Below are 17,886 nucleotides of genomic sequence, written 5' to 3' on the forward strand. Positions count from 1 at the left end.
AGCACATCAAGAAAAAAGTGTAAGTAATACAAAAGTATTCTACCAAATTGATAGACAGGCTTAGAATTGAGCCTGCAGGATGCTATTCTTTGAAGACAGCAATCAAGACTATTGTAGGACCGAATTAACAGAGAGGAAAACACAACCATAGAGTACTTCACAGTAAAATACTTCTTTATTAGGAATTCGCTTAAAATTAGCTTTTTATTTCAGGTAAGAAAAATAGCATTCTGACTTTTAGCCAGTGCTGATCCTGGTCGTACACAACTTTCTAACAGCTAGTTAATTGCACCACTGTTGCCCATTAACAGTTCTCCTAACTGCCCGTTCACTGTTCTTCATTCTTTAGCTTGCTCTTAAGTATATGTTGAAGAAAATACTGCGATACGGTTTGTATTTAGATCTTAATGAAGATTGACAGAGTGACTAGACAATGACTCAGGATCCGTTATCAGCTTGCATACAGCTTTTATAAGTTTTCTTTTAAACAACAACGTGGTTCAATAGCTGATTTACAAAGACAATTACAAGGGAAACTCTCCAGGAAGACTGTTGTAGAACGAAGACAACTCTTCTATGATACAAGTTAGTACAGTTTCTACTATACAGTTTAGTACTGTAAAGTAGCAGCAATTTCAAGGACTTAGTTGACTATACCCCTTTATAATAAAACATTGAAGAATGGTATATAGGGGTATTGCTATTACACTTCAAACAGTAAACTACTGTGTGTACTTTTTTTTTTTTTACTCAGTACAAGCTGAGATTCCTCCTCTTGCTATACTGTAACTTACAGTGTAAAGTGATTAATTGGATCTTATTGTAAACAAAAATATACAACCCTTGTGTAAGCTTTACTGTTTAAGGAGCCTGCATAAATAAATACCTACCTTCTAAAAAAGTAAGCCGCTTATTTTTTCATCATGAGCATATAATTAGATAGCATCTTTTAGAACAGGTTTCCATCCAATTAAAAATGAAATCTTGAATTCACTGAAGTGAAATACAGCATTTGTAATGATGGCTTTTGCCTGGGCTTTTAAATACCTAACATCCATTTTCAATACCAGATCTATCAGACAAGGAAAGTATAAAAATGTGTTATTTTGGGGCTTGTAGTTTCTTCCATATGAAGCTGTAAGATACACGTCAAGTGGACTTCCATAGGTAGATGTTTCTTAAATGAAAATGGAACCAATGTATGATAATATTGCAGCAAACCGCAAATACACTGAAAATAGCCAATGGGCCACAAGTTTGCAGCTGTTTTAAACAACCCTTTAAAAATATATAAATAGCAAAAAAATAGGCCGTGTCAGGAAGCAATTTGATACTCAAATAAATAGAAAATTTGCATTTTAATGTCACATTGAGTTTTAGTACATTTCAATCCAAGAAAAAAAAATAAACTGACAGACATGGTAATGAGTACAGGATTATATATATTACAATATGCCATGTTATAATACATTTGTGGCTTTATGATAAAAACTCAAGGGCAGATGGAGTTTGAGCTCATTTAAGTAACTGTCAGGATCAAAGCATTAAATGAATTTCTGAAATAAGTACTTTTATTTAATTTCAAAATCTTGAAACAGCATTAGACCTTGGCCTTGGCCTTTTCTTTTTTAAGTTTAATTAACATGGAGCTAGCTAAATAAGTATGCTGAAAGGTTTAAACAACATGGAAAATGCTTTCTCAATTTTACACTCAATTAAAGGGTAGATGATTTCAACAACAGCACCTATAGCTAACTCCATGTTGACCTTGACCTAGAAACGCACACTACTGATCTCCACAAGGAATCCAGCGCATTTTGGAAGTTGTCCATTTCACATGAAAGCAAGAGAAAGGGTTATTATATGCAAAAATATTTTCAAACTGTTCTTAACTTGTAATTGAAAACTAAAGGCATGGTTTCTTCATTATAAAAAACAAATAAAGGTACAACAGAAACTCTAAAGGAAGATACTCAGCTACAATGAAGTTGCAACCCTCTGAAAAGAAAGAAAAAACAAAAAAGATCAATTAGCTAAGCTTTGTGCTCTAACCAAACTACTTACAGTGATTTTCCATGGCAAAAGCCCATGCTGACTGGGTGATCTGACAGTTCCAAATACTTTTTGTAATTTATTTGTATACAAGGACACTAAAATGATCCAGTCATGCAACGTTTGTTTTAAGCATTCTGCATCTCTTTTCCAATCTTATAGCTAAGAATCTTGTTCCAGTCAATCTTGGTGCGGGTAACTGGCAACTGTCGACGTAAGGCCTTGAAAGTAGTGTCTGACATAGTCTGATAATTCTCGCTGATAGCAGTCTGTCAAACACAAAGTCATACAAAACAAAGACACATGAAGAACAGAACCAGGATGCTATATAAGAAGTTAAATGATTGAGTAGTCTGTTATCTCTTAAAGAGGCTTAATAAAGATATGCTAAATTAAAATAATATCTTATGAAGAAAAGCTGTTAGATCTAGACTGAAACTATGTGAAGAAATTTAGACAGATGCAATAAACCTGGCTCTGGCCCAGGTGTCTCAGCAAACCCACAGTGTGTTAATCAGCAACATGAATGAAATGCCAATCTGAGTTAGCTCATACATCATTACTTCCAGACACCAAAATTTTCCACTGTTATTTCTGTGGGATGGTAGAGTGAGTCTCTACTTAAATATACACACCACGACTTAAATATAATGCATATGACACTTACTACAGTTTTATTAATGAGCATTTTTTTCAAACTGACAGAGCAAGCTGTCTGAAATTTACCTTATGTTCAAGACAACTAACTTGAATAATGCTTACAGTAATAGTTAGCAAAGCTGTGTAACAGAGCAGCCTTCGAACAGAATCTGTACAAAAAATTCCACTTAAGGAATGCACTGAAACGGATCAGAAACACTGATATTTAACCACACTAGGGCCTGCAGAGATGCATTTTCTGCTCTCAAAAAACAACTTTGAATGTAACGTTATGTAGGTGAGTGCAATCACCAGAAGGTTTGGAAAGGGAGAATACATTTAACAGCAGCACGTAATGTATTTAGATCCGTAAGGAACTGCATTATCTTAGTATCAAGCACGTTAATTATAGAATAGTAGCTTTGGCCAAATATATGGTAATCTACACGAGTAAAGATATAGTGTGTTTTTCCACCAACATACCTGATACTCGTTTTCTGCAGCCTCTACAATTTTTATAAATTCCTTCGCTGTCTGGGCTTCATTCTAGAGAAAGAAAGCATTTGAATTAGGTCTGATGTACAGCGTGATTCTCAGAAGACCAATTACATTATGTTTTTTCCAGTAATTATGAGATGTGCGTAGATTCCACGAGAACACGTGACCATTTAGTGACTAAAACAAAATTGAACTAAACATTCATCCAAAAGGCATACACTACATTCTTTGTTGCTATGCCTTAATTATTCTTGGGTATTGTGCTGGTTCAGGGTATGAGCTAAAATTATGAGGAAATAAATCAACCAAGTATGCAGCTATATAGGTTTATTTACATGTGCCAGGCTAATAGATTTACTCGTGGTAGGAAATGGTATTAAAAAAAATCATAACAGTTCAACTGCAAACAAGCATACAGATTATCATAGAGCTTATTACAATACTTTGATTTAAAATGTTATGGTTTGATAAAGAGACATAAAACAGAACAGTATTTGTAAATATGAAACTGCGTATGTGTAAGTCTCTAAAAACATGCTAAGTATTGGTGTTAACAGGATTGATGTTAAATTTCCTGTACAGCTTCAAGAACATCAGCTAATTAATTACAAACAAAACCAAAATTTCTTGCTTCTAAATATTCTGAAACAGGCAGCTGAACCGAGGCAGAAAACACTAGACTATATCTACCTATCCGTGTTCTGCAAGAACAGAGGTTGGACTACATGGCTGGGGGAAGGCTATAGCAGCCTCAGCTCTAACTGGTTTAAAGTTTCACTGAAATTGCACTTAGCAGCCGTCAAAGTGCTCCTGGACACTGTAGAGAGATGAAGAAGGTAGTGAACAGTAGAAGAAAATTACAGATGGGAAGGGTTTTGACTTTTCAGTGAACTGAGATAATGATTTAAAAGGCTCTGACACGGGGATGAAGAATTTGTGGTAAAAATTCTTATTTGGCTCAGAGAGAAATTAGGAATAAGAAAGTAACCTTCACTACAATTATTCATAGCTCCAGCAACAAGAGTTGCTTCAGTTAGTTACTTCATTTGTGCCCACTGCGGGTGCAAAATTGCTTCTCTGCCAAACAATGAAAAGGAGGAGTCAGCAGGGCTCCTTTTAATCTACCATTCTGTCTCTGTGAAATAAGAACCAGTACAGCCTCTACCCTCAAAGCCAAGCTCAAAGCCAAGGTTAAAAGTTGTTAACCAGCAGCACGCTTGCTTTTGTTCTATGAAGAGGACAGAAGGTTATGTAAAAGATCTTTTTCTACTCATTGGTCTTCTGTCACTTTACTCCATGTCACAGAATTAAGTCAATTCCTATAGAAAGTGAAGCAAAAGGAGAAATTGACAGGATACCTTCTTCTGGATAGTTTCCCCTGAAAAAAATCTTACTTGAATGAAAGACTAAACAGATCCCTCTGCTTATGGGGTCAAAAGTAATTTTATATTTACAGCTCCAGAAGCGTTATTACTTGGCACCACAGTCCACCATTCTCTATGCTGCTATTGCATCTGAAAAGCCAACAAGCCTTGCTTTATATTAACGAACAATGTTCCTTATTGACAAACTGATCTTTTCAGCCCAAATGGTCACTACTAGTCATTATCATTAAAATACTTCTACAGTTCACTTCTAAAATTTCCCTTTACCAGTTTAACTTCACTGGCTTAAGTTTTTCTTAACGAACACCCCTAACGGGAGATCCTACTGCTTACAAATACAATCTGCAGTAGGCAAGAATAATGTTATTTCAAAAGTAGTAATTCATGCTGCAACAGTACCAAATCCTAAAGGATACATCTGCTACTATTTCCAAACAGTTCTTATTTTAACTGTGTGCTCCTCATTACTACAAGTATCCATTTGTAAAGAAGTTGAAAAATTAGAAGTTGAAAAATTTTGCTTTAAAGCCAAAATTATGCTTTAAACACAAATGTTTCTCAACCTGAAGCATCTCTGAAAGTGCTTTCCATACACAGAAGCAGGAGGCCGATAGCACCAGTTACACATACCGAGGGAAAGGAAGGGAAAATACTCACTATTGCTTCTCAACTGGAAGCATTTGCTTACTATTTTTAGCATAATGGTCTTCTCGTGAGCAAAGGAGTGCTACAGGTGATCTCCTAGAGACTACTGCTAAAGTCAGTTGTTATAACTTTACTAAAGTGGGTTATTATAACTTAAACCTTCTTCATATTCAAAAAGTAATTGTAAAAGGACACTCTACATACTGAAGTCTAAATACAAGAGAAGTTCAGGAAGACAGCAAGCTAACTAAAACTTTACAATCAAAGTTAATTTAGCTTATATAAGCTACATGCAAGCATACACAGGTTTTAAATGTTTAAAAGAGCCAAAACATTTAACTACATGTTATGTAAAAGTAGTGCACATTACATAGAAAATATTTATAGATTAGAACATTCATTCTCATTCGAGCAGAAGAACAAACTAGCCCCCAAATTTCTATTTTTTTTAAGCTTGCTCATGTTGTTTAATTAAAAAGGTCACCTCAACATACATACTAAGATCTCTAAAGTTCACTTACAGACACTGTTAGAGAATCCTGTATGTCTTTATGGCTCACAAGCTGAACATTACCATCTTCATAATAGTGAACCTACAGAAAATTAAACAAAAAACTCGTATTAGATGTTACAGAACATACTCATACAGGAAAATCAAAACACTGTAGCATTTATCCCAATAGATAACTTAACACATTTAAACAAACAAAAATGTTACAGAACAACACATAAGAAAACAAAATGTTGTAGAATTAAAATGTTTTTCTGAGGGTGGAACTGAAGAAGCTACTCTGAAAACATTTTGGTGTTCATTTGCCTCAGGTATTATTTCATGCAAAGAAGTTTAGGTCTTGATTAGCAACACAAAGTAGAAGACTTACTTCTCGTGTGATAACCTTTCTAGAAATTCTTGATGTGGTAAAGATATATTTAACATGACTTTTGCCAAGGCTTCAGGGTACAGTGAAGTTCTTCTTCCTCCTTCACCCAAACTGTGTGCTACAGACAATGCAACATTAGGCTTCCCTTTCTTTATCTGTCTGTTTTTGGTATTTCCCTCTATCAGATATGGCTCATAACAAAAGCAGGTACATATAGAGACAAAGGAGCTCTTTGGTACAAAGTCTGTCAAGGTTAGGTAGCAAGGCAGAACGAAATCTGTATCTACAGAACAGCTTCCTTGTGTATTTTGCAGGAGGAGGAGACTGGTGAAACTTCACTCAAGCTAACTTTAGTACTTTTAAATTCAGGTGGGAAGGATCTGAAAAAGTTTAGCTTCTAATGTAACTATAAGAGATCTTAAAAAAAATAGAAAGCATATATGAAATTACATGCAACAATTCACAATAATTCATACAAAGGTTATGTAACTGACACCTAAACAAGTATCCTTAAAGATATTTTTACTATTTTGATGAAGTGAACATAATTAAAGTAGCTGATGTCATGAGAAATAGAAGCATTTGTCTCTCACCCTATTAGGCAAAATAACATTTTAATTTGCTGATTAATGTACAATACTATAATTTCATAGACATTACGATCATTGGTTGTGCAAGAGACCCTCATTTTTACACAGAACACAAAAGACGAAAACATGACACAGAGTAAGACAGCTACATGTAAGCAAAAGAAAGATCTATATGGGAAAACATTACTTCATAAGATTCATCTAACTAGATTGTTTACTGTCAAATGCTTGTTTTCCAATAAGAGGTATTATCCTAAGCATAAAATTATCCTTTTCAAATCCAGCATTACTGGGTGAAACTTTTGACAACGTTTTTCAGTCCAGTTCCTCAGAGGTGAGGAGCGCTTACTCAGTGCAAAATCCTGAGACTTCCCAACGAAACAAGAGAACCCAGAGAAGTATGATCCCCCTCTTCTCTGTAAGGATACACCGGGCAGGTTGCCCAAATTTCCCGTGCTCTAAAGCCAATATCAGCACAAACATCTCTCTCACTGAGTCACATTCTTAGCAAACATTCAGGCCTAAAAATTTAACAGGGATGAAGCGTCAAATCTAATTCTGGGATTTGTTACATCATAAAACATGAGAAGTAACTGTTCTGTACTATACCTCACTGCTGACATCCTTCTAGAACGCTAGGCCTGGGTTCAGAAGACTACAAGAAGGATGATGTTTATGAACAGAACCTCTTGGAAAGGTTAACTAAGGAGGGATGAGAATAACAAATTATCTAACAGATAAAATTAGTAACCAGTACACTTATCAGTTGCTTTCCACGCAGAGTTGGAGCATGTCAAGTACCACAGGGATTTAAATTTTAGTAAAAGACTCTGCTGTTGCGCAATTTTCTTTTAATTATATGTAAGGCAAAAACTAAACATTGAAAGAGAATAGGACAGTTAAGACCCTCCTGTATTAGAGTTTTTTAATAGAATAAGAAAAAAAAATGAAGGGATTGTATAAATGATCTTAAGAGTACTACCTAAGACACCTGGAGACTGGTGATGCTGGAATTTTCCCGAATGTATTCAGAAATTATCTCAGAACCAGGGCAATGTCCATACTGTTGTCATAAAGACTTCCCAAGTAACGGAGAAATTCCAGTGCTCTGAAATTTAACTAGTTTATTGTGAGCCTATTCTAGAAGATTGCTTTGCTCCTTAAAATACATTAAAGCACTCAAGGTGTTTTTGGAAGTGGGAAAGGGAGAGCACTCCTATACACATTGCAGAAATTACACAAAATGTCTAAAAATTTGAAACTGAGTTTCCTCGGTGAAATAGGAACTTCATAAACAAGCAAAACAATTAAACTTTTCAGCACTTCCTAAAACCACATACTTTATGAATGTAAATAATGACGTAAATCCTGATTAATTATGTAAGATAGTAATAAAGGACAAAATCAGCTGGTACCCAAATTGGGATACAAAGTAAACCTAACTCAATTCCCTGTTCATGCTATTTTCTAGGCTACTGGGTTAAGTTTTCCCAGAATTAGGTAAACACTTGCCTGCTTGTTCTGGAAAATCTCCTAAATATTTAACCAAAAGTACACGCTGTAGACAAAATGCCTATTTTGTTGCAAGATAGATTTAAGTGACAGTTTACCTGGATTTTCCCTAAGTTTTAAAAAGCCTAAAAGTTTCTTAGGGTGCTTACTCTGATCAACTTGACCTGACAACACAGTAACAACTGACCACATTTTTCCCTGCAGCGGGAAATCAGATTCAGTGCCCTGCTTAGGTAGACCTGAGCATAGCTAACGCAGCCCAGAACAAGCCTCAGACTAGAAATATACTCCAACACATCTTCCTTCTGAAATCAAGTCACTGAGCAGTAGGGAAGTGCAAAACTCCTAGGAGCACAGAGCAGGAAAAGGGAACTTGGCTATTTCTTGTTAAAAACAAAACAAAAACCCACAGAAAAAGCACCATCACAACAACAAGAAAAACCCACCTACGCTGCGAGTCAGACTGCACTAACATTCTAGTCCCCGATCCCAGAACTGTTTCAATAAATTCCTGCAAAGTATGTGTACACATTCCAGGGAACTGATCCAGGAAGTCAAGTCCTCCTGCCTACCACATGACAGTCAGTCTTGCTTGTCTCAAGAGTTTTGCATTCCTTCTTGGACAGTATCTACTTTTGAATGCCCTAAAGCCAACAGGATGGGTAAATTCTGAATGAAGGAGACCTAAATTAAAAAAATTCAGATAATGGAATGACCAAAACCTCTCTAAACAACAGGGTGGATAACAAAAAAACTGCTATTATCACTTAAAAAGAAAAAAAATCCCTATTTCAGAAAGGGCCTACCCTCAAGAAACTTCCCCATGTAACTGGGAATTCAAGCTCCTACCAGCTCACTGTACAGGAAATTTAAGACGGTATACACCTAGCCAAGGTGAGTACACCTTCTGAAGTCCTCAGAATCATTATACTAAACACATATTTTGTAAGGATGAGGCAAATATATAATTTAGTGACTAACACTTAATTGAATGGTCATCTCTACATTGCTTCCTGGGCTCCCCAGTTCTCTTGGAATATTTAATACACTGGCCTGAGTCTCCCTCTCTAAAGTGGAGACTTACTGATCAGGACACGATTTAGGATAAGCATACCTGAATTTTCAAGATGCCAGCCACTTGAGTGGTTGAAGGTGTGATTGTAAACTTCCATTCTGACCTCCAACGGCCATTCCTTAAAAAAAAATAAAAAATAAAACCCAGATATCACCCCATTGGTTAGGAAAAAAACAAACATACAACTGTTAGAATGAAACACCCTGTAGAGCTACACATACACAAAATCTCTCAAATCATAATGATTCAGCCCATAACCAGTGAAGAAGAGAACAAAATTATTCTGGAATGCTTATCCTAGGTTTTGGATGTGGACCAAGAACATCCATTAGTAAGGATCGTTTAACAACAGGACTTAGCTTCTATATAAAGGCTCCAGTGTTCTTTTCCTTCTTTATTATTAGGCATATGCACTCCATATTTTGTTTCCAAGACCTGAACAACTTGCTGGATCAACCAAAGTCACACTTCACATTAGGCTGAAAAAGACCTGACTAAAAGGAACATTAAAATAGCAAGGCTTTCTGCTATGCTGAGCTATAATTAGGCCTTTCCTTCTACCATTTCTGTTCCAGGACAACTGTTTCCTTCTAGCAGAAACAAATTTAATAATTTTGCCCAATTGCTTAAAGGGAGCTTCAAACATCTGGAAAACAGCATGGACAGACTGTAGTTTCACCTGATTCATTTCCTGTAAATTAGGCACTTTTTGATTTAGTTAGGTTAGTGGGTTAGAAAGTTAATATATTAAAGCTGTATTAGGAGGGTACTGTAACTGCATCTTGATTCCTGCTTTACACTTAAGGAAAGAAGCTTTGATACTATAAATTCCAATTCTACTGTCTCTAGGTGTACATCCCAGAACACACAACAGTGGGAGAGAAAGACTAGGATTAACAGCTGGTGATCGATCTACATTGACATCTCTTCGATAAAACAGTATTAACTCAATTTTAAAGCCTTTTGTTATTATTTCAGATAACACCAAAATCACGGATTGCCACTGAAAATTCAGACTAAGGCAATTCATAAGCTTGTAAGGAAACTGAAATGGTCACCTTACTCAGTAACACTAGTATTGCTGGTAGCTTTAAGACTGATCTATTAGTTGTAAAAAAGATTCCATGCTGAACTATAATTTTAGGTAGAATTTTAGCTTGTCATTGAATCCTGCACATCTGAAAACTAACAAGATCATTTGCTTCTTTGTCACTTTGAAGTCCTTGTAAGATGACCACAGTGTTTCCACACTAGGATATCCTCCTTGGAATGGTATTTTAAGGACAAAAAGAGTTCCAGTTAAGTAGGATCCTTTTCTAGGAAAGGCTTTACCTTACAAATAACATATTATTACTTTATTTATCACTGATGAATTAAGATGTTTGATAAGATATGAACAAATCACTGGGCAAATCATTCCACTGATAGAGACAAATGATGAAATAAGTATGTATACGTAATATTCACCTTTGGCATTAGAAAACAAAGATTTCTGCACATCCATTCATTATCCATAGGATTACTAAATAAAATTTCAAGCAGATGCAAAATAGCAAATAAAATATCTTTCTTCATACAACTTCACATATCAGCTATCTTTAGGAGATACTTCCTTAACTGAGTTCTGGTGCTCTGGTATTTATTTTATCTTTAGCTAATTTAACTCTAGCCAATTTTCTGAAACAAGCTATCCACCCCACGCTGTGGAAAACATCTTGACATACCTTACCCAAAGCTTAATGATTCAAGTCCTACAGTAAATTAAAACTGGAGCACTTTCTTTCTCTGAGACATGCAAGCTAGGAGTTGTTTTCACAGAGGAACTTTGCCAAGTAGAAGCAACAATCTTAGGGAACACAGACAAGGGCACTGGTGATGGTGTAATAAACTAGAAGAGTCACAGAGGGAGTTTTACAAAATTCCTGAAATCCCACAAAGGAGATGCAGATGTGCAGTCTGCCATTGCACTTCCTCCAAAGGAAAAGCTTTCTACATAGTACTGGCAAAAAAGCTTGGTGGGGAAAGATGAAAGATGGACATGCACTTACTTCTCTGACCCAAGGATAATCATTGTAATGGCAATAGCGCAGTTATTCAACACGCTGTATTTTACTGTACCTGTATCCATGCAGAAACTTACCAAAAATTTTTTGCTTGGAACTGATGGCTCTCTATGCATGCAATAATGGTTTGCTGTCCATCAATTGTTTTACCATACACCTTAATTAGAAATGAAAAAAGAGCAGAGTTAACATTTCAGTTACCTTGTTCAAACCGATTGGCGATCTCTAGTCCTATTATTGTTTCAATAGGGAACAAACTTTAAAATTGTATTCTACAATCACTATGTTTCTTACATAACAATCAGTACATGAAACATGAATTGTAAATTACAAAACAGTAAAAAATTAAGATTTTAAAATCTGAAGGTCAAGCATCTTTAAATAGTCACAGAGTTACTAACAGCAAATCAAATGCTACTTCAGTCCAGAGTGAGAGGTTTTATTTTAAGAAGCCATCAGAACCCACTGATTCTGGTTGTAAGAATATAGCATTTTGATACATAGGACAAATGATGGAGAGAAAACAGTTTGCTTTACTGACAGTTTTATTAGTAAACCAAATCAAGACAAGGTCTTACGGATTATTTGTTGACTTTTATTTTTAAGTAACCCACTAGGTATTCAGTATTGATGGGATACTTCTGTAGTAATTTACAGAAGGTCTTATTGCTTTAAGAAATTTAACTCTCACCTCTGAGGAATTTTTATTTAAGTCTTCACTATGACAGGACTAAAAAATAGTAACCTTCAGTAGCCATCGACTGGTAATCCAACAGCTGCTACATTAAACTTCTGAAGCTTTCCCTCACTTCCCTAGATGAACATTTGACAGGACTAATTCTTTAGAGTTGAAATTAACTATATTCCTGGTTTACCAAGAATTAATTGCAAGTTCATTTTAAATTTCTATCTAAATGAGCTATACATTATCCACACAAGTGGAATAAAATAAATTTACATAATATACTTGATATTAAGAATTTAATTTAGATAAATACGTAAAAGTCAAAATAAGATCAGGAAAATTACATTTTAAAATGGCATATTCCTGAAGTCAAAAATCTAGTCTTCAATGCTATTTAAAATACCCTCAGCAGTGATATTGGCATTACTCTTAAATGTAAATTTGATTAACAAGATCAAAAGCATGTCAATTAGCTATATATCTTTACTATTATAAGATAATAGAGATTTTAAAATACTATAACAGTATGCTTGGAATGAACATAATTGTTTGGACAACGCCCCCATTAATATACTTAAACTTTTGGTTAGCCCTGATGAGGTCATGCAGTTGGACCAGATGATCTTTGAAAGTCCCTTCTGGCTGAACTATTCCATTTTTTTTTTCTTTTTGGTAGGACACAGTGAAGGGTGACAACACTAATGAGGGCAATATTTCACAGTATTTCTTTTTTAGCCTATGCAATGCTAATAGTATGTGGTTATATAACGTAGTACTTACCGTGCATACACCATTTGGATAGTGTTCTTTCACATATGCTTTCATTGCTGTCTCAACTGAATTTCTCCAGGATTCTATGGCATTTTCAACTTCATGGGGCCTAGGATCAGTAGCCTCCTTTCTTAAGTGATCAAACTTAAAAGAAATCTTGTTCTTGGGATCCAAAAATTTTCCATTTCCCAAATCACCATGTTCTGTTATCAAAACCTGTATGAGAAATTTTTAGTCAATAGTATCTGGTATGGAATAAAGAAGAAAAAAATACCATACCAAATCAAATTACATTGTACTGTTAACTGGAGATTATAAAAAGACTCACATTTTAAACAAAATAACGCGCATAGCAAGAGAAGACGCTAACATGACACATTGACACAGAGAAAAAAAAAACAATCCTACCCTCTTATTGCAACAAACTATGCAATATAGAAATTCTTCTCTATTCTAAAGGTACAGCAAATAGTTTCTACAGCTCCAAAACAGGCCTGAATGCAATCAGTATAATGATGCAGAATGAAATTGCAAACTCTTTAGGTATGCTATTTGATTAACTTACTAAACTGGTACTATTGGCAGGCCATAACACTTATGTTTCATCAGGGAAGATGAGTTTCATTTTTTTGCCATGATATGTTCCAGTATCAGAACATCTTCAGAAATTTAACAAACATTGCGAGTATCATCGTATTCATACCTGTTCATCGTAACCGTCAATTTTTACTGGAGTAAACTGGTCCAAGTTGTACTGTGCAAATGCACTGCAAGAGAAGAAACACCAAAAAAAACTGCATCAAGCACAATCTTTTTCCTTAGTAAATGTAGAAGACTTAGATAACAGCTAATAATACATCAAAAATTATATTAATGCCTCATTATCTAGCTTTAGAATCACCTTGATTCACTCAGTACTGATATTGCAATTCCAACTATTACATGATGATTCATGTTCAAGAGTAACCTCACACAGACATACACATAAGCTTTACAGTAACCTATAGTAGTGGAAATATGGATAAAATCTAAATTCCACATAGTTCCACCTAGTAAGCCAGACAGCTCCATTCTTACAGATAAAGTTAATCTTGGCATAAAATACAACAGGTGTAATTTTTTCGTGTGAAAGTGGCACCTAAGGAAACAGTAACTTTCAGATGTCCAGTGACTATAACATCTACCAAGAAACCAAAAACGAAATCCCAAAAGGCAGAGATGAGTTCCAAACTCCAGGCGTTTGGATTTTGAAACAAAACACTTCCTCTAACTATTAGGACACAATACCGATCTCTGTTCGGCTAAATATTTTATCTTAATCAAAGATGCACGATGCACATAATAGGGTTTGACTTGCCAAGCACACACTTACTGAACTTGCTTTTATGCAAATGAGTATGTGGCATCTGGTACTTACTGGGCTGCTCCTTCCCTGAGAAGATTGTCATTATTAAGCAGCAACCGAACATCTGAGAAGAGATGTTTATAACACAGAAGTACGGTTAACTCAGAGAGCTGTTTCAGTCACATAACAAGTGTCAACAGAATATCCACAACAATTAAAACCCAAACCACCACATAGCCATACAGATAACTCGGTAAGAAATGTGTTGCTTTATATTTTGCAATTTTGACCGAACTTAATGAGTAAAGCACTAGAGAAATGGATTCCTTCCAATGCAATCTGGTAAGAAGATACAAGCTAAACTCTACAGGTTTGGGGACAGCTCTAGGAATCTGTCAAACTAGTTTTTAGAGAAGTTTTGCATGAGAACAGCACTGGATTCAAGTGAGGATTCAAGTTCACTTTTAAGAGGTAAACTATAAAAACCCTCCCATGGTATTGGTGGTAGTAGTTACTGTAGTTTGATGACACTAATTTGGTCAGTGTTGTACTTGACTTTTCTTTTAACCATACTATTTTTGTTCTTGTTCCCTAACGACACTTAGCAGTCAGAGCACAGTATATCACAATACCATTTCTACCATCAGACAAGAAGCATGTGAGTGAAGTCACTGCTCTCCTCAGAATTACTTAATTTAGTGCATAGTAAAGGTGATTTCATGTATTTGACTTCTTTATTATTTACTAGGCACTGTTTTACAAACAATTACCTTACAATTCAATGCAAGTACACATAATAGATAAAAGCATCAGGAAAGAAATATCCTAGCAACTTAAAGTGTTCATCCTTCTAAGACCAGAGTTAAAGATACAACTGATCACTAGTCTCACTATAACACTTTGAACTCTAAGGAATTCTAAAGAAATCCTATAAGTTTAAAAAAAAAATCTGGAATATATTTGAAGCATTTTTCTAAATAAATAAAAAAACAATTTGGAGAATTTATGTTTAAAGCTCTCTCTTTTTTTTAAGGAGTCAGTCTGAATCGCATGTAAATATTTTTGATTTTTACAACATTCCAACAATTAGGCCTTTGGCTGGACACCTATGATCAAATGTTTTGTTATGAGCCATCAAAATTGCAACTGCATTATAAAGCAGGTAGCTGCAACTATGAGCTAGCTTAATAACAGTCTTAGCAGTACTGCTATAAGAAATTGTATTAACTTTCAGAGTGCTGTGCTAATGAGCTGCTCACCAGCAGTTCATTTCACAAACGTACTACAAGCTAAGTTTGGGGAATCGTCTAGCCACAGTTTAATTGAAGAACACAGTAATTCTAAACACAGTACCTTCTTGTAAGAGATTTAAGCTCCAGCCTGCCACTCACTCAAAGTTCAGTGTACTAAACATACTTCCCTGTGTAAGTAGCATCAGAGCTATATGCAGGCTACAGCTAAAATTTATGCCTTAAGTTTTTGTACACCCATGTATCTTGGTGCAAGACAAATACAAGCTTTTAAAGAATAACATCTTAGGTAAAGTCTAGGAAACAATAGCAGAGAGAAACTAATTTCCAGTCTCATTACAGCTTATCTACATACCAGTAAATTGGAGGGTGCCCATAATTTAAGGGTTAAAAATGTTTGGAGGGGATTAATATTCTTTTTCACAACTGCCACTTTAAGCAGTAACCCTTCGTATATCCAGTGTTAAGTATTTATAATGATATTCATTCTTTTAAAGAGGACCGCTTTAATTTCAGTTAATTTCTGTTGAAAAACATAAAGGGCTGAAAAAATGTACGCATATCTTCTAAATGAAAGCATTAGCAACTGTTAAGTCATCACTGCCTAAAAACAGAACGAAGGCTGTTCTCGTATCACAAAGAGAAGCGGTGCTTTTGCATTTAAACTCCGTGCTGCCTCGGGAGTGCAAAGCTTATTCTGCCAAACTACAAAACCATGACTGCAAAGCTCTTGCAGCAAGTGAGCTGCTAAAAAAAATAAGCTGGGTGAAATTCAGTAGAGTAATCAGGAATACAATTTTGAGTCTAGATACCTTAAATGAAAGCACAGAGCAGAGAGATACTCACCATTGAACACTTCATTGAATTCCCCGGGGGGTGCATGAATTATGAATTTTGCTGCTATACGCACCTAAAACAAAAGAGAATAATAATTATGTGGTTGTATATACTTGCATTTATTCCTATTCACACCAATCATGCACTATATGGCTTTAGTGTCCAGACACGCAATTGTACAATTGCTACTGTTTCATGTACTTATTCACACTGAGCTACTCTGTCTTTGTTAGAAGCACTGAACATGAAGTTTCACCTCTTCAAAAAGGATAGAGAAAGTTGTAAGCAATGGAAGCAGAAAGAGAAACTGAGTCACTCATTCTGTATTACTGGCAAAAAGAAACCAATAGCGTGACAAAGAGGATCAGTAACACTGACATTTCAACTTTCAGTCCTGGGAACCAACAGACATAATACGAGAGCCGACAACCAGGGATGAGGAAACATCCCATCTCCAAAGGTTCCCCTCTTATTTTACCACATATCCTATGCTTCTGAGCTTTCCAGAAGGTTCACAACTAGACAGCAGTCCACAGATAAAAACACTTCTGTAGACACTGAAGCATGTAATTTCACTGGCCTCTACCTGCAAGGCCTCTTTAGTACCACAGTGTTAGCAGACAACAGTTAAACCAACCAACCAAAACCAAAAACGCACACAAATAAATAAAAAAGAAGTACTTTAATGCAGATCCTCAAAGAATTGTCCTCAGCCATAACTTTTTGCACAGCATAACCTGGCACTGCCACTAAAAGTACGTGCACATGCCCTGGCCTTCTCCCTGTCCGTGCTTGCACAAACACACAACTGCACAGCGAGCAAAATTAGTAAGGTCATTTTTCTCTTTTTTCAGATCAGTTCCCTGAACTGGCTCATTGCACAGCTCCAGACACACGTGCTTGCAAAAGGAACACAATTTATTTACTGTGGATCAATCTCAAAATGTTTCCACTACTACCTTACTTACAGAACATCCCCCTGCGGACTTATTTTCATTCATTGTTTTCCCCTTTAAGTTGTCAGGAACACCCAGAACAAACACACACACACACACACACACACTGGTTTCAGAGCTTGACTTGACAAAAGTTTTTAATCTTCATAATTCACAGTTCTCTAAGTTGAGGAGACATCCAAGGCTCTCTATTACCCTCACTAGGATGTTGCTATTCAAATCCAGTGATACTACCTGGACTGTATTTCCCATTTCTAATGCCCCCATTATGTTTCTGTGGGATAAACAGCTTCTGCACTGTTTGGGCTTCCCGTTAGAAATTTAGATGTTTGTGAAGGACGCACTTTATTTGCAACTACCCAAAAAATAACCACAGAATGCTTTACATTTCGCCATTTACACGTATTCGAAACTGTAAAAGAACTGTCCGAGCCTGCTGGAACTCTTGAATTGATTTGTAAATAGATTTTATAGCCAAGGTTGGTAATCCAGCGCTCAGACCAGCTTCTTGACAGGGCCGAGTTTCAGGCAGAGGTCTCCAGGAGAGATGGTTCAAGCTCAGAGGGCCCTGCGAGTACTTCGCTGCCTCCTTCGGGGAGTTCAGACCTCAGGGACTTGCCCAGGCAGCTCCCAGCTCGTCAGAGGCCAGCAGCCACTCACCGCTAGCTAATGGAAAGGGAAGGGCTGTCAGGTCCCAGCTTT

General features: G+C 36.0%; 1 protein-coding gene across 1 annotated transcript in view; it reads right to left on the reverse strand.

Moving 5' to 3' along the window:
- Nucleotides 1-1,339: 1,339 nt before the first annotated feature.
- The window catches only part of CAPZA2 (capping actin protein of muscle Z-line subunit alpha 2), a 29,547-nt gene continuing 13,000 nt past the window's right edge, over nucleotides 1,340-17,886 (reverse strand). Inside the window, exons 2-10 of the mRNA XM_083851189.1 lie at nucleotides 16,238-16,301; nucleotides 14,214-14,265; nucleotides 13,500-13,563; nucleotides 12,806-13,012; nucleotides 11,418-11,497; nucleotides 9,317-9,395; nucleotides 5,741-5,812; nucleotides 3,175-3,237; nucleotides 1,340-2,321 (exon numbers count right to left, since the gene is read on the reverse strand). Of these exons, the coding sequence (XP_083707315.1) occupies nucleotides 2,181-2,321; nucleotides 3,175-3,237; nucleotides 5,741-5,812; nucleotides 9,317-9,395; nucleotides 11,418-11,497; nucleotides 12,806-13,012; nucleotides 13,500-13,563; nucleotides 14,214-14,265; nucleotides 16,238-16,301 (822 nt within the window). The 3' untranslated portion in view covers nucleotides 1,340-2,180. The remainder of the gene's footprint in view (nucleotides 2,322-3,174; nucleotides 3,238-5,740; nucleotides 5,813-9,316; nucleotides 9,396-11,417; nucleotides 11,498-12,805; nucleotides 13,013-13,499; nucleotides 13,564-14,213; nucleotides 14,266-16,237; nucleotides 16,302-17,886) is intronic.

Source organism: Anser anser (genome assembly GCF_964211835.1).
Source record: "Anser anser genome assembly, chromosome: 1".
Taxonomy (NCBI): Eukaryota; Metazoa; Chordata; class Aves; order Anseriformes; family Anatidae; genus Anser; species Anser anser.